The 24,598-nt window shown below is 51.7% G+C and overlaps 3 protein-coding genes across 3 annotated transcripts; 2 read left to right on the forward strand and 1 right to left on the reverse strand.

Annotated features, from left to right (window-relative positions):
- Positions 1-1,513: 1,513 nt before the first annotated feature.
- Positions 1,514-6,791, reverse strand: LOC100898846 (3'(2'),5'-bisphosphate nucleotidase 1). The gene is made up of 7 exons (XM_003744214.2): positions 6,617-6,791; positions 3,429-3,508; positions 3,191-3,333; positions 2,939-3,030; positions 2,242-2,439; positions 1,980-2,137; positions 1,514-1,901 (listed from the first exon to the last, which is right to left on the reverse strand). The coding sequence occupies exons 2-7, from the start codon at positions 3,495-3,497 to the stop codon at positions 1,626-1,628; spliced, it is 936 nt and encodes a 311-aa protein (XP_003744262.1). The 5' UTR covers positions 3,498-3,508; positions 6,617-6,791; the 3' UTR covers positions 1,514-1,625.
- Positions 6,792-12,917: 6,126 nt separating this feature from the next.
- Positions 12,918-18,114, forward strand: LOC100903320 (synaptotagmin 1; the record flags this gene model as incomplete). Its single annotated transcript, XM_018639894.2, has 10 exons — positions 12,918-13,023; positions 13,106-13,248; positions 13,365-13,568; positions 13,654-13,746; positions 13,839-14,454; positions 14,566-14,708; positions 16,474-16,660; positions 16,807-17,176; positions 17,361-17,484; positions 17,652-18,114. Coding segments are annotated over 5 exons (1,158 nt in total), but the record flags the coding sequence as incomplete, so codon positions are not given.
- A 1,613-nt stretch (positions 18,115-19,727) lies between these two features.
- On the forward strand, positions 19,728-21,965 carry LOC100898992 (serine/threonine-protein kinase haspin). The gene is made up of 3 exons (XM_018639872.2): positions 19,728-19,858; positions 19,972-20,182; positions 20,303-21,965. Exons 2-3 carry the CDS (start codon positions 20,142-20,144, stop codon positions 21,789-21,791), a joined length of 1,530 nt encoding a protein of 509 aa, XP_018495388.1. The 5' UTR covers positions 19,728-19,858; positions 19,972-20,141; the 3' UTR covers positions 21,792-21,965.
- The last annotated feature ends 2,633 nt before the right edge of the window (positions 21,966-24,598 follow it).

Raw genomic sequence — 24,598 nt, forward strand, 5'->3', positions numbered from 1 at the left:
GCGACGACTCTGACCCCGCAGACGATCCGGAAGAATCTGGCGACGCCCCTTCCGTCCTTACCAAAGATTCCAGCGACAGCCCCACCCCCTCAATCAGCTCCAAACATTCCGGCTACACCACCGTCAATTCCGAGGATACGAGCAGCGGCTCCGACCCCTCCGACAGCTCCGAAAGCTCCAGGGACGCTACCGCTCCGTCAGGAGATACGAGCGACCGCTCTGACCCCTCTGAACGTAGCTCCAAAACTTCCGGCGAAACTACAACCCCGTCCGAAGATACGAGCGACGGCTCTTACCCTACAGCCCTGCCCAAGAATCCCAATACTGATGATAGCTCAGAGATGGTAATTTCGGCCGGATCAGATTCCGTAGAGCCCATGGAGCTAGGTTCTCCTCCGGGATGCGGTCAGGTCTCGGGAGATACCGCCTCGTCGGTCACCGCCTCTAGCGCGGGCCTAGCAGATGATGGGGACCGGCCTAAGAGGCCCCTTGACGGACGCCGTGACATGACCTCGAGTCACGTTGGAGGTCCCTTCCCAGCTCGCGACGTTCCCTCCGTAGCTCAGAGGCCGGAGGGGCGCGAGCCTGAGTGTGGAGACCAAGATGCCGATTGGGAAATGGAACTTGCGAAGGATTCCGACGAGGATTCCGCACTGAAACCAGGAGGACCTTCGAGAGGGCCGTCCGCTGGAGAAGATGCCGTGGGAGACACAGCGGAAAGGCTCGCAGAGGCGAACATCCTCCCGCGACCAATGGAAGGGCTCGACGAAGATTCCGACGAACTCGAGCTCGTACTCTCAAACGACGATCAGAGCCCCCACAGACTGCCCGGGGCTCGCATCGATGACGAGCAAGACGATAACACGCAGCTCGTCGGGGCTCCCGGTGGGTCTCCGGGAGGGACACTGAACCCGTTCGCGACAATCAATATGCCGGATCGCCGAAGAAGTCTCGAATCACCGCCCATGCGTCCTCGGGCGACTCGAATCGATGCAGGGATGCAGAGACCGAGAGCGTCGAGTTTACCGAAAATGTCAGCCTTCATTCCGGCACCCGAAGCAAGAAATGAACCTAAGGACGAAGAAAAACTTGAAGACCCACATAAACCTCGAGACAAAGATGGATCTGAGGACGATGATGATTTGTAGACGAAGCTGAACCTGAACACAACTAATGACTCCGTCGAACCTGGACCCGGATCGTTCTTTGATTCTTACCGTACCAACGATTATTCTATGGAGGAACATGACTGGATCCTGGACGGCTAAATATTCATTTCGTCACTTAGGTGGCATTATTTGTATTTATTGGATGTTGATTTGATTTAAATCCCAATAGAACTTTTCCTTGTATTTAACGTAGTAGACCAAAATCTTTGACGTTCCGGCAAAGCCGGAGAAACCGATATCCCTTAATCAAGGTACGCATGTTTCCCATGCGACCAGTGTGTTTAATGTAATAAACGAACACTTCTCTATATCCTATACGAACACCTGGTTTTCGTTCCAATTAAAAAATATTTATTTCGAAGCGAGAAAAATATATATTCGATATTTCTTTCGAATTGAATAACAACTAGTCCGACTGGAGACGGAATGTGGTGCTTTCATGATTCTAATTCCGTTCTATAGCTTCTGCCCCAGCACTGGGAGAGCCTGTCGAACGCTCTCCGGTACCTCTCGGAGATACTGTGGCAGCAAATCGCGCTTGCAGGTGGCGAGAACTCCGCCCCAGTTGGGATGATCGACATCTGCGTGGTACAGGATCTTGCTCCCGTGAATATCGGTCAGGGCGCCGCCAGCCGCTTCGAGGAGAGCCTCTGGAGCGCAGGTGTCCCATTTTTTACATCCGGGCGAGGGGAACACGTAAGCGTGCGCTTGACCTTCGATCAGGAGCAACACCTATAAATAGAGGAATAAGTGGTGAGAAGCCATCGCGAGGGACGGAAGCCCCTTTAGGCCTGATGGAGCTGTGTTCACCTTGTGTCCTGCGCCGCCAACCCTGATCACTTCAGTCGGTTTCATTGCTTCAATGCAAGCGTTGATCGTTGGCGAAGAATGCGATCTCGTCGTAGTGATTATCTTCCCGCTTGCTGGCACCGCGGGAGTGATTCCCCGCACCCCGAGCCCTACAATGCCTACGACGGAAAGGTTGGTTGGGCTCTGGGTCTTTTCTTCGAGGAGGCGCATCAATGCATTGCGGCTCAGGCTAGAACGGTCTCCCTCGTCATTGTATACTCACCCCACATGGTTCGGCCCTGCTTGAATGGGTCCGCCTGCTTGGTGTAATTGTAGAAGGGCTGATGCACTACCCCGGCGACAGCTTTGCCTCCAACGGCAAAACCGACGAGGACCGTGACGTGATCCAACAAACCTTGAGTGTATTCCTTGGTGCCGTCGAGTGGGTCGACCCAGCAAACAATGTCTTTTTCGTCCACGCCTGTGATGAACCACTCAGCTTCAGCATCAACAGCTCTGTCGGTGCGCTTGGGCGTTTTACCAATAGGGAGGATGGAGGAAAATGAGAGACTGACACGATCATGCTCTAACGAGAATTTATTGGGTTCGGATCGGTTAGAACACTTGGAATCACCTCACGCGGAATTACTGCCAGTGCAAACCATTCCGAGTTAGGGATTCGGAGGTCAGAGCTCACTCCGCAACGACTCGACCTACGGAAAATATTTCCAGGCCGATCATCGGCAGGTTCACGCCTGAGATGCTCTACAGTGATTCAAAATGGAGACCATGATCTATTCTTCCCAATCCCCAACATCGTTCCACGTTCCATGTAGGATCTAGCGCGAAAACGCTCCCGACGAGAAAACTGCCTACTTTGAAGCAATGCAGTCGACGGAGCCTCGCGTCAACGGCGCAGTTTTAGTTCTGGACAGATTTCCCCCATGAGATTTCCCTTCCCTCGGGACTCGGGAACTCACCTGCAAGGTCAGAGGGCAGCGTTTCCTTGAGTACTGCGCCATCAAGCTCCTTCACGATCCAATCGTCCTTGGCAGCCATTCCTTCTTGAGCGCTGTCGGTGACGAATTCTCATGAGGTTCAGGAACAACAACTCTGCGAGCGATTATTCGGCCCAAGCCCCATTCCAAGGCCCCATCCCCCAGGCCCCGTTCCCCAGGCCCCCGTCCCCGGGCCCCATTCCCAAGCCCCATCCGGAGAAAAAATCGACTCACCCTTCCTCCCCGATAATTTTCATTCGCGGGAAGCTTTTGCTGAGCGAGGCTACGATACACTTCTGGGCGCTGCGGTCCGCTTCTGTCTGCAGGTCATCCTGTGCCTTGTCAATGATCCCCAACGAGCCAGAGTGTAGAACCTCCTGCCAAACAGGATTTTCAAATATTGGAAAATCGTAGTTTCGAGCTCCTCTGTCTGCTAGGAGTCCTCAGGGCGTAAATATCTTCTTCGCCTTACCTTAACGATTCTTCCCGCACGATCGACCGCGGCAACAGCGTTGGCTATGACGCGTTGGAGGGTGGACATTCTTGGAGACTCTGAAAAAGATTCACTAGGTCATTGATCCGTCTAGTGAGCGTCTCTTCCCGCTCAGATCGAGAAGGGAAACTGGGGGGTTCCCGGAATGTTCCTCCGTTCCGCCGTATCGGAGCCCAAGATAGATGGCCGTGTCAATGATTAACAAGCTCCTTCACGACACTATCGAGAGGAAGAGCAAGGAACTTCCCATTCACTTGATTAGCTCTAGATTTTCGAAGGGCGCTGTGCTGCTTCCATTACATGGATTTTGTTCCCTTGGATTCCGGATGAGGACAAGGGGAAACCACCGAGGTATTGCGTGCGAAGATATGATTGGTCAGTGGGAGATGACTCCGCGAGAAATCTGACGACGAGATGAAACAACGAATCGCGACAGTCGGATTCATGTCATCCTGAAGCAGCCCATATGGCAAGCTTGACAACCACGGAAAGTCCGAAAGGGAATAGTCAAGCTCGGCAGAATCCCTCGGTTGAGCCCGGATCTCGTCTGGGAATCCCTTCTTCTCCTCAGTTTCCGCTCGAATCGGGATCCTGAATAATCACTGTCGACTGCATGACGAGCATTGGATAATGATTGGCCGTAAGCTCGAAACTCGGGGAGTCTAGATGCTTGAGGAGCGTGCTCTCGCCATCGGTCTTCAGGGCGCGATGCAAAAGGATGCGTTAGATAAGCTCGAATCCTAGCGAGAAATCACATTCGCAATTAATCTCTGGCACCGTACGGATCGCTACGAACGGCCCGAACGAACGTTCCGAACGAACGTATCCGTGGAAGGAGGGGGAGGTAAGCCGGAAGTCTGGAATAATCGAGTGTATTCGCATCACATCCGCAACAACGAGCTCGGGCTCTTTTTCGCAGCATGAGTCGGGATGCGTGACCCCGGAAGGCATCCACAGAGGGCAGAAACCCCGATCGGAGAGAATCGGAGAGAATCGGAACTCATCGGGCTAACGAGGACCGCCGCAATGCCCTGCCGACAAAGATGTTTCGTAAACGCGGCCCAATTTGACATTAGCGGAGTATTCGATTATGTTGAAGCGTCTGTTCATCCATCCCAAGTAATGAGGATTGCATAACAACAGCTAGTCGACGACGTTCGGGACCTACAAACTCTGTGACAATAACATCGACGATCCAGTCGATAGGGACATGCAGATGGCAAAGACACTCCAACTGAGAGAACGCTCGGGCAGCCTGAGGCTTCTGCCCCAAACACAAGTACTCCTGAGAAGGACGGACCAAAAGCTTTCCACTCTATTTGCTCTCCAGCTCCTGCGCAAGAACTCTTAACAGTGACGAGAATAAGTCACCGTCTGATCCTCCCACCAGGATCGATGCTAGTACAAGAGCAATTCAAAGAGAGCTTGGGGCTAGTGTCCCGACCTACTTCTCTTCTCTGTAGCTAGCGACCTGCTCCTTTTCGATTCCGCACTCTGTCCCGCAATCATGACCGCGACTCGCTTCAAGTTTGAAAGCTCGACTTCGCGGGAGCACACCGAATCGGTTGTTGTCACTCCAAACGAATTAGAATCTGTTTGACGCTCCGTGAAAATCGTTCAGGAGAATGGAATTCTTCGAGCTGTAGAATTGAAACCTTCCTAACACGGCAAGGACGTGTACAGAGTGGTCATTAATCGCCCCTTGATTCTTGACATTAATGCCTCCCTTGTGACTCCGGAAGGAGAGCGATACACCGAGTCTCGAAAGTCTGTTTCCTGATCCGCTGCGAGACTCAGAAGCTCATACACCCGCGACTGGCGGAATTGCATCAAGAAGGAGCGGATCGCTCCATGAAATATGAACTTTCCGGAGTTTCTGAGGAGCCTCGGCCCTAAGGGAAATTTCCCTCCCTCCGAGTTCCCAGATGGCGTTCGTTGACCGTGGTCCATCGAGTGGAGCCGCCAGATTAAATTCATATCTCTTCCTGTCGGGACATTGGAAAGGGTTCGTTTCGCTAATCCGGGGATGTTTCAGCACCATAGAGCTCCGGCTGATTCCTGGCATAGAACGGCGCGGGATATTCGGGGGATAATTCGGTGAAATGATTTTTTCGAGCGAGAAATACTCCGGAGAGATTGAGCATGGACCTTCCGCAGCGGGGTAAAGGAAATTACCTTGCACCAGAAGAGCAGCATTCTCGCCGTCGCTCGCCATTTGAATGATACTTTGAACACAAACTTTATTGCCTGGCAATAGTTCGACGCTTATCGACCGTGAGCGAATGCTTGATGCTTTACAGCAGCCGTCGAGATTCAGAGACAGCCTTCATTGACAATCCTTACTCCACAGACGGCTCCAATATATTTTCCAGCGCTGAACCCAATCGGCTCTCTAAGATAATAAAGTGGTACATTCCGAGAGCCACCATCACCGTGAGCGATTATCAAACTGGACGCACAGAAGAGACATGAATGTTCGGATTGATCGTAAAAAGATATAGTGTTCCCCGGCACTCATGTACAGAATCACTGGCAAGCGTGGGGCAATCGGAAACATTCCAGGTGAGAGTCGAATCACGGAAGAGTCGATCAGCCATCATCAGCTTAATGATGGAAGATGAAGGACGAGCGAGCCGTGCTTCGGTGCGTCATTGAAACACGCAGAGATCGCTAACCAAAAGTTCCATTTCTCGGCTAACTCCGAGGCCGATTCTCGGAATCACCCCGCGCGAGAACTCTGTCATGATCAAGGCCGAGATCACTACTCTGTGCGAAAATATCAACAATCGATGTGAATCGAAATCGAGGAATATATTTCCATTCGTTCCTCGACACATGACGAAACTATGACCGCGAAAATTCCGAGTCTGCTCTCAACCACGAGGGCTGTCACTTTAGAAATCGAGCCAGCCGTGACGACTGGCACATGAGCCGGGAAGTCGGCTTCAGGACAACCGAACCAGAAGGAGTGGGGGCCGGCCTTTTGTCAGGAGTTCAATGAGACACCGATTGAAGGAATATTGAAGTGAGTGTCCAGAACTGCTTCACTGATCGAGGGAGCGCCCCGGCCATCTCCGACTCAAAGAGAAGAATCGAAGAAATGGAGAGAAAAGCTCGACGATCGACAACCGAGAGGGGCCTGATTCGAACTCGACTACTCGACTCACCTTTCTCAGTCAGAGAGACCCACTTCACAATCTTTGAAAACCTCACGGAAACGATTTGCTGAACCTCTAGGAGTGTCAATCAGAGCTTGGACTGATAATCGAGTCGTCGACGGACGTTCCGTCTGCGCTCATCCGTCGCGGCATATAGAATACGTAAAGACGGCAAAGAACCTCCTCGCCGCTCGTCGAGCGTTATTATTCACTCCGCCACGGGGTGGTCTTTAGCAAGTGCTCTCAAGATGCGCCTGCGGAATATGCGGTTGGGAGAAAGGTCGCGTCGCCAGGACCTCCGCTCTTATTGGCTCGCTCTCTTCCCATGGTGGAATTCACGGATCAGGGGGGCGATGTTCGAGATCTTCGCCTCGGAAACGATTCGACGAAAGGGATCAGCGGCTCTGCTGATACACGATAAGCACTATCGGAACTCAGCTATTGCGGTTCGCATTTCTGTAGGGCTGACTGAGGCTGTAAAATCGAACGATTCATCGTTCCTAGCCTGCACGCTCCCTGATGCGTGATGAGCTGTAGCCTCGATACACTCGTATCCATCGCGATGGAGAAAACAATAACGCCAGTAGGAAGCTCCCCAGAAGAAAATTTCATAACTGAAGGAGGAATAACGTATGTTTCCCTCTTCCACGTCCGATTGCTCGGGGAGAGCAGTGACTTTCGCGACAATTTTCGGCTGGAATATTTCTGTGATCTCATCTTGTCCTTCCGACTCCGTGATGAGCTTTAGAGCAACCGAGCACCGCGCCGCGGCGCGCCGGGAGTATCGGTCGAGCGCTGTACGTTGCCGTGAGAGTCTACACTGGAAGTCAGAGACTCAAGGTGTGGCTTGGACTCGCGGTGTGGAACTCCACCAAATTGGTCCGTTGTACGGACTCCGTATGTCCGTAAATTTCCCCTGATGAGGCACTTTTCTCGGAACGAGCTCTGAACAGACCCAAGCGATTAAGTCGGGAATGACACTGACGATCTCGCTCGGATGAACGTTGGTTTTCGCGATGCTTCTTACTCCGTTTGCATCTATGTATTTATATGTATGTATCATAGTATCACTACATCGCCATGTTCAGTCGACAGGTTTTGAAACCTTTGAATCTCGCGCTTTCACCAAGCCAGCTCCAGAGATACTCAACGAGAGCTAGGTAGAACATGATGGCCCACCGGCAGGTTCGTCTCGCTGAAAACTCGTGTACTCCGTGGCACGTCATTAGGCTCTGCATGAAGCTACAGTTTCAGGCGGAGCTTTCCGAAGGAAACGGAGAGTCTAAGTGACTGAGAGAGGAGTCATTCGTCGGCTTCGATTCCTCGCAGCCTTCGGAGAGCAAACTTCGAGACCCTTCCGCGTGGAGTCATTAGCACATATGTATACGGTCGCTCCTCTGTTCCTCTGGGGAATTCAGCACGTGTATCTCCAGAAGGCCAGCGCTCTGGAAATATTTCATCTGGGCGTGGATCCTGGGCGTGTTGTTGGGAAGCTAGTCTGACCGAAGTTTTGTGTTTCAGGGTAGTCTCTCATTCAGAATCGCCGCCGAAATCTATCCTATCGGGCAGACGGATGTCATACCCTCTGTGTTCTTCTATGGGGGTCGATGTTCAGAGCAGTGTTCTCTCAAATCGATTGGAACACGTGCGAGCAACGAAACGCAACCGCGATTCGGGATATGGGTATCTACGACCTACCTTGGTTCTCTTCGAAATCTGCTCTCTTCTTGCCATTTCGCGCGACCGACTTCCGATGCCGTCGAGGTTTCGCAAGGTACACTCGCCGTTTGTGATCCGATTTTGAATGCAGAATTCTTGGAATTCTCTACAAGCCTTCCACCGCCCACGGCTTCTCCACAATAGCTGCCGAATAAGCAGGTTCGAGCTCGGGGAAGATTCTACAGTTCCACGATCTCGAAATCGAGAGCTCCTCTGTGTTTACTCTGTTCAGCTCTGGACTGGCAACCCCAGTTCACCTCGACTCCGGAAATGTCTGACAAAACAGCTTCCACAAAAGATAAATCCGAAAAGCTCATCGCCTGATGGAAATCGGTCGCAGGGGTTTGAGTCTCCGGGTCTGGAATCTCTCAATCGTCTCGAGATAAATGATAGAGCACGAAGCCGGAGGAAATCGGGAGAATTATTTCGTTGCGGCAACCCTTCTCTTGTCCATCGCTACTGGAGAGTTTGCAACGGAGCCTTCCGGCTATTACCTCGAATCTATCGACGCGATTTCGGATTGATCAATATATTCAACAGTTATCAGACATCAGGCAAAGAGGAATATTACAGGTCGATACGGAGAAACCGAGCGTGATCCGCGAGAATTTCACTCCAGACCTGGCTCCGCTGGGGGCGGAATGCAGTCCACGCATCCCATCGTTGATCACCCGTGGACGTCGGAAGTGCAGATCTCGAGGCACGAGCCAATATAAAGCCAATTTCCGAAGCTCTCCTGTTCTAACAAAGCGCTCGTCCACCCGCCACGGTTCTCCCGGGCAACCGGACCTACTACTCGGATTTCATCATCGAAATCCGAGAACTTCAAAAGCAGAATGTATTTTCAATAAGAATGAGCTTCGAGGATATCCCGTAATGCGACAGGGCGCGGGCTGAACGAAAGACCACGTGTTGAGAGACAATTTACTTATGTAAATATTCTTCCGAAGGAAGCGTGGCTCGGGATCGAATTAGGCCCTGCATTTGTTTCAGGCTTGGCGTACGTAAATCAATCACGTCAGCGAGAGCTGCCCCTCTCATTGACGGATTAACAGGTGACATTCCCGCGCGCAAGCTCTTTAATTCGCATTGACTGTATAGAAGTCCGAATGAGGATCGCCTACAGCCATCAATCATCAGTGTAGTGAATTTTGCGGCTTCGCTCGGAGAGGATGACGATTGGTAAGGTCGAGTCTAATATTCGGAATCCTCCAGCAAAATTAGAATTTCAACGAGAATTCGGTTATGCTCTTCGTGCTGAGCTCTAAAGTCCAGATTGTTGAAGGTAATATCTAGTGGGGCTCCGAAATTCATCGGAATAAACTCCTGAGCGACAGTGATACAGCATCCGGTCCCATTAGCGATCCGCCCTGCTCGCTCCGTGTCATCGGTGCTGGCAAGGAGCGTCAGATTTCGTCGGAGACGTCAGTAATGTTCAGTGTCGGACACGGGAGTCTGCATCCGGAACAGGCCGCCGTCAGGTCAACGATCCGACGCACGATCCGAAGGAGACCTCCAGTTTCGCGAGTATATTTGGGAGACCCAATTTTCGCTGCTCCTGTTCCTGAGATCGTTCCCCGAATCACATTGGTCGGCGACGAGAGCGAGCTTCAGAGCATTTCCGCAGGTGACCTTAAGGAGCTGCTTCAGAGCTGGAAGACGAGCGCATATCGACAGTCTGGCGAAGGGCTCTACGCAGGAGCCCGACTGTAGACACTGAGGGAAGTAGGTCGCAGGGGCAGGCAATCGATAGGACTCCAACAGGTTATTATCATCTAGGTGAATCCCCCAGAACGGATCCCCGTGTTCACCCAACAGCCAAGCCACAGGTGACAAGGAGAGCCTCCGCACGGGAGAGAATGATCAACCGGAGTCTTCCCCAAGTGGAGTAAATGGAGGTCGACAATTTGACTTCTCCAAAAATGATCTCCGACCGAGTGAGAACCCGGTGTCGGGCTCACAGCAGCTGCATTGTTTTCGCGGAAGCGGATAGATTCATTTTTCGGTAACGCTCTGGGAGGGAGAGAGGGTGAATCGCGCACCTTTGGAGTCCGAATGGAAAAAGATCGCGATTTCGAAAGGAATCGGGATTTGCGCAGGTGAAGAAACCACCGATCGCATTGAATGCAGATCGGATTAGATCCGGGGATCGGGTCGTAGAATAGCAAAGCTGGCACCCGGCAACGGAGGCTTCGGGAGCTCTCCTCCGCTTCTCGTGTCGAGACTTCACGCGAGGAAACAGTCCCGATTTTTGAGTCGATCTATCTATTGGAAGAAAATCACATCACAATCTACTCGTATGACTACTCGTATGACTTTCCATATGATCGCATGACCTAGAGAAAAGCCGGGCGATCTCTTGGAACTGGCCGCGAAGATCCCATACTACCTAATGGCCACGTAAATGGTCAATCGCTGGCATGGCTGCCAGCCGTACCGACGCTTGAGCATCATTTTTGGAATATTTTCAACACTACCGATGATTTGAGGGAGCTTGGAATTCGTTCACTTCAGGGCATCCGGTGCCATTCGATGCGTGATCGCGTTGCAATGTCGAAGGGGCACGTGCATTTCCTCTTCTAAGTCCCAGCTCGAGGGAAGCCCCCCCCCCTGTGATAATCCATCCGGGCTCATTTGCATTATTAATCCATCCTCGGGAGCGATGTCTTATACCTCGACGAGCCAGTACGTCAGAGTCGGCCCCCGAGGTTCAGCTACCTGAGAGGATATGTAAGAGCGCATCAGGTGTCGAGCTTATGGGTTGAACTTCCTTTGTATGGATGAGGGGCAACTGTTGGGGGAAAATCAATTCACCCTCGAGGATATAATAAGTTTCGACACGCGGCTCTTCCAGCCCTCCGAAGATGTTGCGTAGGCTCTCCCCTCCCCCCCCCCCCGCGGTGACCAAGATACGATAAATTCAACGCTGCGGAGACTGAGCTCTTCAGAATATCCGTGATTCCAGGGAACGAGGAACAGAACAGCATTTTTCCCTCCGGGGATAAGCTTCACCACTAATTCCCTTCTTGAAGCACCACCGTAATCGCCCTTGGGATCGATTTGCACCGCGAGTGCATTCACAGCTCCGGTTGGGGACCCTTTCTCTCTCTCAGCCTCGGTTTCTCTCTTCGAGCTGCTCTTCTCCGAGTGTTGTCGTGGTGGTGAGTCCGCCGTTGCGAACCCGGAGTGGCGACGCGTGCGCACTCTGCGACGGTGGCCATCTTGCCATGAAGGCCCTAGGCCCCAGGCTCCGCGGCTCTTGCGCTCCATCTGCTCTGCACATAGAAGCTTCGTCAAAGCACGAATGCGGATAACGTTTTTTAACTTCCACCTGAAGCAATACAGACAACATATAGAAATGCAAAAGTTCTAAACAATGGCCAGGAGTCGGGTCGTCTTTTTCGCCTCTAAATAGAACCGGGATACGCGGGAATTGCGGCGCGTGAAACTTCGGGGGCCCTTATGGAGAGGGCCGAGCGTAGAGGTGAAGGGCGTCTTGCAGTACGAACTTTAGAGATCGGATGGTGGCTCGCGAAAGCAGAGAACCAAAATATGGCGAATTAAATATCGCTCAAAATCCGTGACTATTACATCAAGAAGTGGATAAGCGCGATCTCCAGCTTGGCAGTGACGCCAGCAAGTCGCTTCACCTTCGGGAGGAACGGCCCAAGTTCTTCTTTTTCACGGGAGTTCTGAACTCTGCGCGGACCCCATTCCGAGTGACGAACGCCTTAAGGCTTTTCTAAGAACGCTACGCAACGCTTCAACGTCGTCGAAAAATCGCTTCTTCTAAGGTGAGAGCCTCTGTCGGAACTCCCTGTGTTATTCCAGAGTTTCCGAAAGCCCGAGAGGCGGACAGTGCTGATTCCACGCTTTTTCTAAAATGCTGCTCAGCCTCCGAACATGGCCGCTCACGGTCGGAGAGCTACCAATCAAACGAGTACAATTATTGGAGAAAGACATGTGCGCGCTATCGCGTAGAAACGCTTGATTTACGACTCGCGGTGACGTTGGGAAACCATCCATTGCAGGTCAACCGAGAAATAATCATAAGCTGCTGTACTTCGAACTTGAACATCCAATCGTAAAGTCTCTCTCATGGTAAGTCCCCCCTCTTCGACTAAGAGTGCGACTCATCGAGTCATTGCTGACGACACGACCGAAATAAGCGTAGAGATCGCTTCTCGGAAGTCCCTCTGTGACAAACTCGAGGGATTTCCAGCGTGTTGGCGGCTCGCGGTCGTGGTAGCCTGAGCTGCCACTTTGATTGGGCCAGCGCATGGCCTCACTTTTGCTGAAGGCCCCGAATATCGGGTTGTCTCGCTAGATCCGAGGAAATCGTGGGAAGCCGACCAGATGTCAGATCGGCTCGAACTAAGCGTCTGACCCGGAGTTCGACGAGCACAGGAGAGGAATTGCCGAGCCCGTCATAAGACTATCATCGACTGCCTCCCGCTCGATCTAACTGTCTTTCCGTCTTTTCGTTCAGGCTCAGGACACACCGAGCGGTGTTGAGCCGACGGCCAGCAGCGCCCCGGCTGCTGGAGGTGCTGCCGCAGGTGCAGCAGTCGTGGCTGCTGTGGGTGCAGGTGCCAAAGATGCTAAGGATGTCACCACTGAGGCGTCCGTCCCCGAAGGAGGCGGACCGATGGAGGGAATCAACACGGTTGTACAAGAGACGTCTGACCTCACGGGTGGTGAGTAATTTCTGCCGTGAGCAGGACCCCGGGATGATCCTGATGGTGTCGGTATGCTAACAGTTGGGTCCGTGTGCTGCAGCGTCTACAACGGTTGTAGTCGCCATCCTCCTCCTCATCATTGTGACTGCCGTCGGAATCGCCGTATTGTGTCTACGACGCTGGTGGAACAAGCGCAGAAGGAAGGACAAAAAAGGATTCAAGGGTGCTGTTGATCTAACAGGGGTGAGTTCACATTCGCGAGCGGCGGATGAGCGCCGCCGATGGAGTTCATGATCCGAGCCCATGCATTATCGCTCATCGATGACGTGCGGAATATTTCTGACTCGATTCCCTCGCAGATCCAACCAGATGGCGAGGAGTTGGTGGACAACATGGAGGAGAACGAGACCGCAGGAGAAGAACAGAAGGAGGAACAGAAACTCGGTCGGCTACAGTTCAAACTCGACTATGATTTCAACTCCAACAACTTGGCGACCACCGTCATCCAAGCCGAGGAACTTCCTGCCCTGGACATGTCAGGAACCTCGGATCCATACGTCAAGGTGACCAGATGCTCCGCTGTGACTCTCGATGCATTTGGATACAGAGTTTTGCGGACAGCCCACTGAGTCGATATTTCGCCCCCAGGTCTACCTCCTCCCGGACAAAAAGAAGAAGTTCGAGACCAAAGTCCACCGCAAATCGCTGAACCCTGTTTTCAACGAAACATTCAATTTTAAGGTGGGCGAAAAATTCTCTGTTGATATGGTGCGATGATTCGATGAGATGTTTCGGATTGCCCTCCCTTCATCGTTCGATTTTTCTCTCTGCAGGTACCATACGCTGAGATCACTACCAAAACTTTGGTATTCGCGGTCTTTGATTTTGACCGCTTCGGCAAACACGACCAAATCGGAGAAGTGAAAATCCCGATGAACTCAATCGATCTCGCCCAGACCATCGAAGAATGGCGAGATCTGACGAGCGCCGATAACGACAAAGAAGTGCTCGGGGACATTTGCTTCACTCTCCGCTACGTACCAACTGCCGGAAAACTGACTGTCGTCATTCTTGAAGCCAAAAACCTCAAAAAAATGGACGTCGGCGGTCTATCCGACCCCTACGTCAAGATCGTACTGATGATGAACGGGAAACGATTGAAGAAAAAGAAGACCAGTATTAAGAAGTGTACACTCAATCCCTACTACAACGAATCGTTCTCGTTCGAAGTGCCCTTCGAACAGATCCAGAAAGTGCAACTCGTTGTCACCGTGACCGATTACGATCGAATCGGTACATCAGACCCCATTGGCAAGGTGGTCTTGGGCTGCAACGCCACTGGCACCGAACTACGCCACTGGATGGACATGCTGGCTTCGCCTAGGCGGCCTATAGCCCAATGGCATTCCCTCAAAGACCCCGAGGAGGGTAAAGAGGACAAATAAAAAGGTAAGCCGTCAGCTCACTCGCTTGAATCGCTCCTGTGGAGTAGACCCGTCTCGCGACGACCATTTATCCATTTATCCGTCCCCAAAACATCCATTTGACTGCCTTTTCCAGTGCCCCGCTAGACTTACACACACGGAAAACTACTTGGCATTAAGGACTTAAGTATGGACTACAAGTATAAAGAACGAAAGGACACATGTTGAAAGGCGACCCAGAAAAACGAAGGTCGTAATCTCCAAGAGGGCACTAGAATGGTGAGTTCACAATACCACTTGACGTGGTCTGGCCACGGGAAAAACGCCATCACACTCGGAAGTTCGGAGCCCTACGATGATAAGTTCACTCCGGGGTCTATAGAGCAGGAAAAGCGAGCCGACTCGCACCGATTATGCGAGTCCCGCAATAAACTCGCAAAACCCCGGGAATTTTCCCCCCGCCTGATAGTTTTACTGCGGTTTCATTGCTTCTACGAGCGATATGGTTAAGGGAGGGTTAGAAGTGGGGAATATTCCTCCCAATGAAACGAATGAGGAGCGCTCTCTCGTACAGGGGCAGTTCCCCGAGCCGGAAAAAGCTCGTCCACGACTTCATCGATGTGTCAGAACGACGAGTCGTGGGAACGAAAATTCCAATTTGGTCAAAACGTCCACCGCAGCAACCCGCAGAGGCTTTTGATGCCCTGTTGCCGCCCCTGGGGAACAGAGAAAGCGCTCTGCTGACAGCTACGGCGATATTGCCACCGTCCTCGCGTGTGTTCAGAATAGATGGAACACGCTGCGCGGAGAGCAGCTGCACAGCATTCGGTGGCCTGTTTTGTTGCCACCGCCGCCGACAAAGATTCCTGTGATCAGGTTTGAAGTTGCCATGCCATTCGGGAAACGAGATGGACCCGGATTCCCCGCACGACCGCTTTTTCGCCATGACGTGATATGCGACCATATGGATACGCTCCATGCGGACAGGCGAGTCCTTGGGTTTCCTGTTCGCTGTTCGGAGGCGGGGAGTTCCGAACTCTCTTTTTTTCTACCCTTACGAGCAATGCCTGCCTTATCTCGCGGTCGGAACGCTTTCAGCACGAGTCCGTGAGGCTTGAGATCAGCTTTTTTCGATTCTCGGAACTCGATTTTTTTATTGGTGGATCTTCACGCTGAAATTACGCTTTCAAGCTTCCCTCCTTTGTGGGCAGAGATGGGTAAATGTGATAACGCTCGCGAGAAATATTTCCAGCAGCACAACCCTTCCTCCGCTTGTCGAGGCTGACGCGTCTAATCAGTCCTCGACGGAAAGGGGAGCTGGAACAACTGGTGAATTATGCGAGCTCGCTCTGAAAAATGCTGACGTGTTCCGCATGTGTTCCAGGCCTTGCGGAGGGCTCAACCCGACTTCTCAGCGTCCGTTCCGAGAATTCACGGCAAAGCTACCTCGTCGGGCGTCTTACGACGCAGACGCCTCAAATAGAGCGCAAACGGCTGAGGACGAGACATTTTTGTTCTAGTTACACACATGCGCGAGCGCCGAGCCGGCCGAGTCGCTGTCCATTGTTGGCGTCATTACCATTGATTGGAGTCGACAGCTCTCCTGGCTCCTTTTTCGAGCTCGGAAAGAAGACTCGCCCGATAATGCGAAGGTGAATGGAGACGGATCCTCGCACTCGAGCGGTCCTACCCCAAGCAACAATGACTCGGTAGCCGCTCAATTGCGTCTGACTTCCTCCGTACCGACGCGAACCCGAAGGCTTCAGAAATGGGCCGTCAGGGCGTTTTCGCCGGGCTGGAAATGAGCTCCAGATGCCTTTCATATGGGAAACTTGATCATTATCTCTTCATAAGCATTACCGTTCGCCAGTCCTGTACGGATCGAGGAAAACGAGAGAGCGGGGGAAAGGAACGGAAAGTTTCCGTGGAAAACGTCGGTTGTCAGGCTTCCGGAAAACCTCGTCTGGGACGCGTTTTCATCAGCCGACGCCGACTATCCATCATTCTGTGCACGGATTTCGACAGGGATTTTTCTTCTTTGCAGGGAAAACAAACCCTTAGTTAAAGGGATCAACCAACTTTTTCTTATTCTACTCTGAGACGGCACTGTACTCAACGAAGACAGTTTGTAGAACTGACACTGTAATATTGAGAGTGTATGGCGAAACGGATGGCTTACGTCAGTAGGAATCTACGGACTAAGATTCGACAACGGCTTTGAACTGAATGAGGTGAGGAAACTCCACCAACTCTCCTTCACAGGCCACAGCACAAGATTTGGATGGAATGAAGGCCCCGGACTGCCGAGGGAGCTCCAAACCTCCGGGAGTCGCTCGGGACCGGGACTCTCACTCATTTGAGTCTGTCAACCTTGCAGGGATTTTTCTACAAGCGCTACCTTTGTAGAGAAAGACACTAGATCCAAGGACATCAACCCCTACTAAGTCAGTAATGGAAAGGACACTAAACTCCTCTAAACGGAGTCAACAAAGGACACACAAACAAAAAGGACAAACTTGAGAATCCATGTAAACGGACCAGCAGACATCGGCTCATGGCGAATGATGCCAATCGGACGCAAACTACCACCTGAGTACCAACTGAACCTACAGCCGACAACATCACCGACGAGACTGAGACGATAATTGTGCAGGCATCACGATATCGATGTTGCAAACGCATCATTTTCCTTTTGGCTTCGACAGAAACTGGAGTGCTTGAACATGACGTCGAATACGCGACTTGAGGTGAGATTCGAATCAGAGCTCTCGTCTCGCCTCCTTCGAAATAAAAAACCGTTGCTGCGAGCCTATATCCTTCTCGCAAAAAGAGCATCTGATTCACTCCCCTCGAATGAGGATAAGAATAGCACAGCTCAGACGGTGCGAGTCTGGCGACTGTTATTTGACTGTTCTACGAATGGAATTTCAGATGATTCCGCACCAATCCATCATCGATCAGTGGTGATGGAGCGGGAGAATACAAACGATTTGAACGAGCCAGGCAGCTCATAGCGACTGTCTGTGTGAACACATGCTGTGCTGCATCAACGTTGGTGAGTCTCTCGCTCAGACCTCTAATTCACTTTACTTCCCCGGAGTAGGTAGCCTCCAATCGATCGGGATATTCATCAAGAAGCCTCGCAGGAGGTGAACTTAAGAGCATGTGTGTACGACGCTGGAATCGATACCTGTCCTAAATTGTTCCATTTTTCCTTTGAAGCAACACATCAACACGACCGACGATTAGATTTACATGAGTGATTTCATCTTTTGTGATTGATCGTCAACGCTGGGCTAGGCGAAGCCGATGAGCAACGGTATCTGCTGAACGGCTGCAACTAATTAATTTCAACTAGGAAATCAGAAACGGCCACTCGAACCAAGCATGAGCTTTTCTTCATCCACCTCGACAACAAATAATAAGACATCCGACCGAGATTAAGAATAACAACTCGATACGGCGGAGCCCTTTCCTCCGGAGAAATCGCCTCCAGTGCGGATTCTTCAAGCTACAGCTTGATCCGATCTCTCCGTATATCACCTGAGGGTCCGGCTGGCCGCGAGCCCGACACCAAGATGAACTCCAGAGGGAATCTCCGCTGAGCATATCCTCGATCTTAGCGGCTTCTGCTAGTCATTCCACGACGGCTAGAGACGGTCGCGAGAGGCGGCGGCGCGGGGCTCTTGCTTGCTCGAATGATTCAGCCCTCGCGCCCACAATGAGAGCTGAGTCGCCAACGATGAGTGCGTCGATGACGATCGAGTCCGATGGCAGCCGGGGAAGGTCGGCCTGAACCCACACTATTTCCGTTTGTCGGGGTCACGTACTCGATCATTGCGCTCAGCTCGAAGCCTCTCGCAGAGTCGCCGCCGACGACACGACGACGTTTCGATGAATTCGTCGGAACCTTACTACTCCTACTAATTCAACTACTAATACTACTTCATCTACTGAACGCTAATATTACTGAATAATAATGAGGGAGAAAAATGATGCTGAAATGAATGAAGAAAAGTCATACTGTAATACTCCAATACTACTACTTCAACTACTCCATACTTTCAAAATGACAGCAACGTCGACGTCGTTGTCTAACCGTCGAAGAATCATGAACATACCGTGGAAAAAGAGGAAAATATAGTGGTAAAACTCGAAAAAAAATCTGGAGCTGGTGTTACTTCCCGCTTCTTCGAGATTCATGCCGGTCTTCCGTTCTCTCAGCATTTGACTCCATCTATCGGAAGTATCTTCCTTCCTACGGCTTTAGTGTCCGCGAATCGCAGCCTCGAGTCTCTGCGACAAACCAAGTCCATGTAAAGGCAACGAGAGTCCCCTTCTGACCGAGTAGTCCGAACGCCGGTGATGCCAGGAGCGCTAATCCGGAGAGCTTCTCAGACTATACGTCCCGAATGATATTTGGAAAGGGAACACGCACCATCGATCAAGGATTCGGGAGTCGCAAAGCGCCTCTTACCTTCCGGCAGCATGGCCCAGAGCACCGAAATTGAGAGGCTTAACAGGGAGCTTGACGCAGACGGGAAGACTTATTCTTTTTCAGCATCCAGAAGAATAGGTTTGAGCCGCTCTAGCATGGGTGTGCGGAGAGTCTCGACGACGTTTCCCGCGACCCGGGAATGGGCTCAAAACAAGAAGAGCCGTGACCTCGACACGGCATCCGATTTCATGAGCCATGGTTCCGAGACCCCCTTAAAGTCGCATATATTCATCACTGCGACCGCATTATTATATATATTATTATTATATAGGGGCGGAGCCAGCGAGTTGAAAAGGCAGGTGTCCGAGGCCATTCGTTGAGTCCCAGGCATCGAAGAGGTCATCGTCATCGGGCACTTTTCGCTCAGTCATCGAGCTAGTTAGACGGTGCGAGGCACAGATTGATTATTATGCATTTTGGAATCATTCTCATGCCTACATATTCCACGTGATATGGGAATCCGCCGATGTCGCACAGGGCGGGACGATGATAGCATACCTGCTATCTGCAATTCAGAGGAGGGGGAGCTGTAGTGTCCGCTCTGACATACAGGAGCAAAAGACGGAAGACGAGCGAGAAACGTTTGCAATCTCTGTGCGAGTCTAAGTAGTGTGATGACCAGCATTCGCATCGCCGAAACCGGGAACACAAGTAGAGAGACTAACATTCCCGGGCCTGGTTGAATTCTCAAAATAGGCGGGAAGTAACGAAGTGACAGCTGATCCTCGAAATTCGGCGTTATCGCGCATTGCATTCGTGTGTCAATAATAACACAGTAGACGGTCAACTGGTAGGTTGGGCATACGACTCTATTCAGAGCTCAGATACGCCCTCAACGCTGAGATTGCTCGCGTTCTCGACCTTGCCCACTCGCTTTGACTGAAGTGGGGGTGTGACCTCGCCGACTGGGGAATCAACTGGTGTCTGAGTCGTGAGTGCAGCGTTTTATTGTTTAAGCTCCCCTTATTTGGAACCTCATACCTCATGAATGCCTCATCCCGCGGGGAGATCCGGGCGTCCAATCGGGCATTCACCAATTTTCAGGGTTATTCTCCACGAAAAGTGCAGGCCGAGAGTTGTCTGTGAAATCGACCGTCCTCAAGAAGGATCTGACCGCGCTAGTCCCGTTCCGGGACTGGGGTTATTTTTCCCAGGCGGGAAGCGACTGGGAGCTTCATCGTGTCGACGAGTTTGTAAGAATCCCTCCGTGAAGAATGAGAGAAAGCAACTCGCGACGCAGCATCAATAAAGAACGGTTCGTGATATCCGGGAACGACAGGCCCACTTTCGGATCATTCAGAATTTTCTTCGAATCATAGCAACCTCGGGCCAATTTATAGATATCCGATGGTCATGTCGAAAACCTTCATTCTAGCTCGCGAGCAGAAGCTTCGAAGATGATTTCCAAAGTGAGACGGAGTCGGCGATCCGCCTTCGCTGCACTCGTACTTCTGGAAGGGGAAAAAGTTGTTTTTGAAATGAATGTGTATCCTACGCAAGTGAAGCGAGTTTCGGATACTTTGTGGAAACTCATCAGGGTCCCGAAAGACTACGTGAGAAGTCTGTGGCGAGAGGGCGAGTGTCACCCTAAAGCTGTGTGGAGACTCGAGTTTTTCGCCACGAAGGATGTCTTCGACGTGAGCATCCCCGAGGACGATACGCTCCACACAGCTAATTATGCGAAGGATTGCGATCCCGAAGAGGTAATCAAAGTGCCTCCCACTATTTTTCTCCTCCCGACGAATCCCGTATTCCACCCATTGCGGGGACTTTGGATGTCAGGGAGAGACCAGACGGACTTCTCCCCAACGTCGGGAATGAATCCGAGAGTCGCCTACAAGGTGCTCCGCAGCGTCGCTCTGACAAAGAGAAGAATCAACTCCTTCGAAAACTATTTCGCCGCCCGGAACCTGAGTCTAGTTCATATACTCGGCGTTGGAGGTTTCGGAATCGCTGTCGCCGTGAGAGACGGTGAAGGCCTTCTATCAGTTCTTAAGCTAATTCCGCTAGAAGAAGAAAAAATGACGCATATCCTCCGTGAGATCTTCATAACAGCGAGCGTGTCGAACCTGAAATCTTGTTACGGGGATCGTGTGGGTTTCCCGAAATACCAGAACTGCGCAATCGTGAGCGCGCCTCTCGACTCACGGATAGAGTTCCTCTTAGAAGACACTAAGGACGGCCATTACTTCGTTTCGCCCAGCATGACGAAATGGTTGGCCATTGAGATCGAATACGGAGGAAACAATCTCCGGCAGTACGCACGAGCTCCCGAAGGGAACCTGCGTTTGAAACATCATGGCGATGCTTTGTCCATCCTCGCTCAAGTTATCAACACCTTAGCTATCGCGGAGGCAAACCTCGAGTTTGAACACCGAGACTGTCATTGGGAAAACATATTGATTCTGGAAGAAGAACCGTCGGAGTGCGATCGAGTTTTTCTCGAATCGAACGGGAGAATCCACTCCATTCCATCGTTCGGAATGAAGGTGATGCTGATCGATTTCGGTCTAGCGCGGTGCCGAACCCCGCATGGGGTCGAGTTCCTGGACGTGAAGCGCATTTTCCCAGCGATCCTTCAACAATCTGGATCGGTCCAGTACGATATGTACAGACGGTTGAGCAAGGCTATTGGAGGTTCTTGGCGCGGTTTCCGTCCGCGAACGAACGCCTTGTGGATTGAGTACCTTGTAGATAAGCTCCTGGATCGCATCGGATACGCATCTGAGTACTGGTCCCGTGAGACGGACGACACGTGTCTTCTCGAGAATTTCAGACGGATTCTGAACGATCGTTCGCCACGGAATGCCCGAAACTGCCTGGATGTCCTCTGTTCTTTGTTAGCTGGCAGGAAGGTGGAATAGCCACGTAAATCTCTGATCGAAGGGGTTCTCTTACGCTCCTCCTATTTTGTTCTCGGTTGACCCTTTCGGCTGGAGTAGGGTCGGCAATCCCATTTAGATTCAATATCTGACTTGTATAATAGACCGCTGCGGTTTCCGGAGTTCTATGACGACTAATAAAAAGCCGACTTGACTGTAATTATTCCTACGTGCTATCAGCGAACGGACTTTTCTCCAGCAAAAAACGCAAGAAGCATACGATCCCTGGGCCACATTTCTCAGACCTCCACGACTGTTGTACTCAACACGCGTCCGAGGAATCATGTTCCTATATGGGACGAAATTGTCGAATCTACCCTTAGCTATCCAAATAACGAGCTTGGTAATTTAATTGACAGCCTTATCACCCGTATACGTTGAGAAGCCCTTCAATATGACTGACTACACAAGAGCCGTCCGAGGAGTCCAGGGACGAGAGATTCATATGAAGTCGAATCCATGATCAGACTGCCAGCCATGAGCTAAGTTAGCCTCTATGACAGGAAAATCACATCAGGGGGTAAATCTGTACCGGATCCACGAATAGATACTTGATGCTCATCTGACTCAAGTCATTGAGGGACGCATTTCGGGGCGTTCACGATTGAAGATGAGCGTACAGTAGACCCTCGTCGGGAACACCGCTCCAGCCTCCCCCACGATGCGCATGAGGTGCCTTGCAAATGGTCAAATGCGTGATCGCCTCCGGATTCCCTGCTCGTAAGAACAGTTCGGCTCTATACGTCCTTAGCACGGGGGCATCTAGGACCGGAGCCGAGAAATCAGTCAACCCTGCCCCGACTCTGCGGAGTGAGAACTCGTGGGAAACATCGTATATAGCGGTAGCGCCCTCCCATAACCTCATTCAATGATGGCCGAGCCGCCGCAAGCAATCGACGATTTTGTCGAGAAAGCGTCCCTATAGAACAAGTCTCTCCAATGGCGGATGGCAAGAGCGGTTTCTCCAAGAATACACTACATTTGACGGAAGATCGATGAATAATCTTCGAAAATTGTAACAAATTATGAAAAGGAAAAAAATTGAGGACTTGAGAGTCGCTCCGTTGCCCGGATTGGATCGACTCCGGGCTTTCAGGCTCATCGGTCGCCTGCGTTTTCGGAAAACCTACGAAGGTGACCATGATTTGAAATACACGTTTATATTGAACAGTGAACATTGAAACAGGAAGTTGTCGCACCATTCATACGACTCATTTTAGAATGGAATGGATCGGCTTTTCCATGGTATAAAGTCGAGCACGTGGGCCTCAAAGATCAGCCAAGACTCCATGATTCCTCCGGATCCAAAGCCGAGTTCTGTAGTCTGTTGTGATGAGCGCCTAGACATGCGAGTCCCACATTAATAATTCGTGAATTGTGAAGCTTGATCTCATTTATTGCCCGTGATCCGAGATGACGCTCGAAAGCCAGGTTCATGATTCCAACAGCGCCTGAGACCATGATGCATCGGAGCGGACCTTGTCTAAGGCACTGAGCATTACTCGATATCCGTATTCATCGGGACGATTGTCGCAGCAGATGAAGGCCAATTCCGTCCAGAAATTTTCTGCGACGAAGGTGCAGATCTCGGGCCCGAAGACAGCAGGCTTAGTTCTGGAAATCGGAGGACTCTAACGCTGGGGGTTAGAATATTCTTGAGGAACTCGACCCCGCTCAGAGGGAAATCGAGACTCAAGTGCTTCGAGCTCGAGAAGCGTCCGAGATCTACCCGGGGTCCCCTGCAGATCATCTCGCAATCCGCGGCACTCAGCCAGTCAAGATCCCTGAATTCGTGGACCCTCGCTAAGCTCTTGCCGGTCACACGGTCGCATCCCTCCATGAAGAGACGTCTGAGACCAGGAGAATTGGCTCGCAGGTCATCCAGATGGCTGTCTTCCAAAGCGACAGCCTCCACAAGCGACAGGTTCCGCAGCGCCGTGCACTTGCTTATCGCAGCGAAAACTCTGGCCGTGAGTTTTATGCAAGACTCCGAATGCGGATCCTCCAGATGATCTGCACGCTCTCTGGCCGGAGAGCGTGGGTGCCAGGGGGGCTCCGGCTAGCCCCCGGGGTGAGATGTTGCATTCTGAAGCGCATGCTTGAGAATTCGGAGTTAAAATGAGCAGGCAGTCGATGTGAATATCAGCCGTCAGGGCCCACCTCGGAAGAATCCGTGGACGCTCTAAGAATAGTTTCAGACCGTAGGATATTCTCGAATTTTCGATAGAACATCGTCTCTCGGGCATAGAAACAATCGCTCCCTCGCAGGGACGGGGGAGAAGGACTCACGTTGGGTGGAAAGACCCTCCAGCTGGGAGCATTGCCGGAGGATCGAGTAGAAGACTCGACTCCTCCAATTGCACCCGTCGAGCATGAAATCCCGAACTTTTCCACCGATGATGGACCAGGGCCCTTCACTGTATTTCTTTGTGTCGAGGGAGGTGGGAGGTAAGAGGGTTGTGGGAGGTAAGAACAGAGGACCGACTGTGATAAGCAGGAGGCTGCCCCTCCTCCATGGGACACAATGCTGCGACGGTTCGTTGGAGAAACCCACCTTGCCGAGGAGCGTCCTGCATCGCTGGAGCTGCAAGAGATTAAGGGTCGGCATCGTGGTGAGCAGCTGGCGGAAAATCGTGGAGCGGATGCTGGAGAAATCATAGACCCACTCAGGCCATATTTCGAAGAGCGAGCGCTCCTTGAGGTAAAATGTGCGTACAATCGATGCAAATATCTGTCTACAGAGCAATACCCTCACGGGAGCCCATGGGCGGTCCATGGCTAGAAATTTC

This window comes from Galendromus occidentalis, unplaced genomic scaffold (assembly GCF_000255335.2).
Source record: "Galendromus occidentalis unplaced genomic scaffold, Mocc_1.1 scf7180000077463, whole genome shotgun sequence".
Taxonomy (NCBI): domain Eukaryota; kingdom Metazoa; phylum Arthropoda; class Arachnida; order Mesostigmata; family Phytoseiidae; genus Galendromus; species Galendromus occidentalis.

Excerpts from the sequence above, each read along its gene's own strand:
- LOC100898846 (XM_003744214.2), bottom strand. The coding sequence starts at position 3,497 with ATGTCCACCCTCCAACGCGTCATAGCCAACGCTGTTGCCGCGGTCGAT. Across the intron at positions 3,334-3,428 it reads GTGCGGGAAGAATCGTTAAG|GAGGTTCTACACTCTGGCTC; the intron begins GTAAGGCGAAGA and ends CCTGTTTGGCAG. Across the intron at positions 1,902-1,979 it reads TTGGCGGCGCAGGACACAAG|GTGTTGCTCCTGATCGAAGG; the intron begins GTGAACACAGCT and ends CTCTATTTATAG.
- LOC100898992 (XM_018639872.2), top strand. The coding sequence starts at position 20,142 with ATGAGAGAAAGCAACTCGCGACGCAGCATCAATAAAGAACG. Across the intron at positions 20,183-20,302 it reads CGCAGCATCAATAAAGAACG|CTCGCGAGCAGAAGCTTCGA; the intron begins GTTCGTGATATC and ends CCTTCATTCTAG.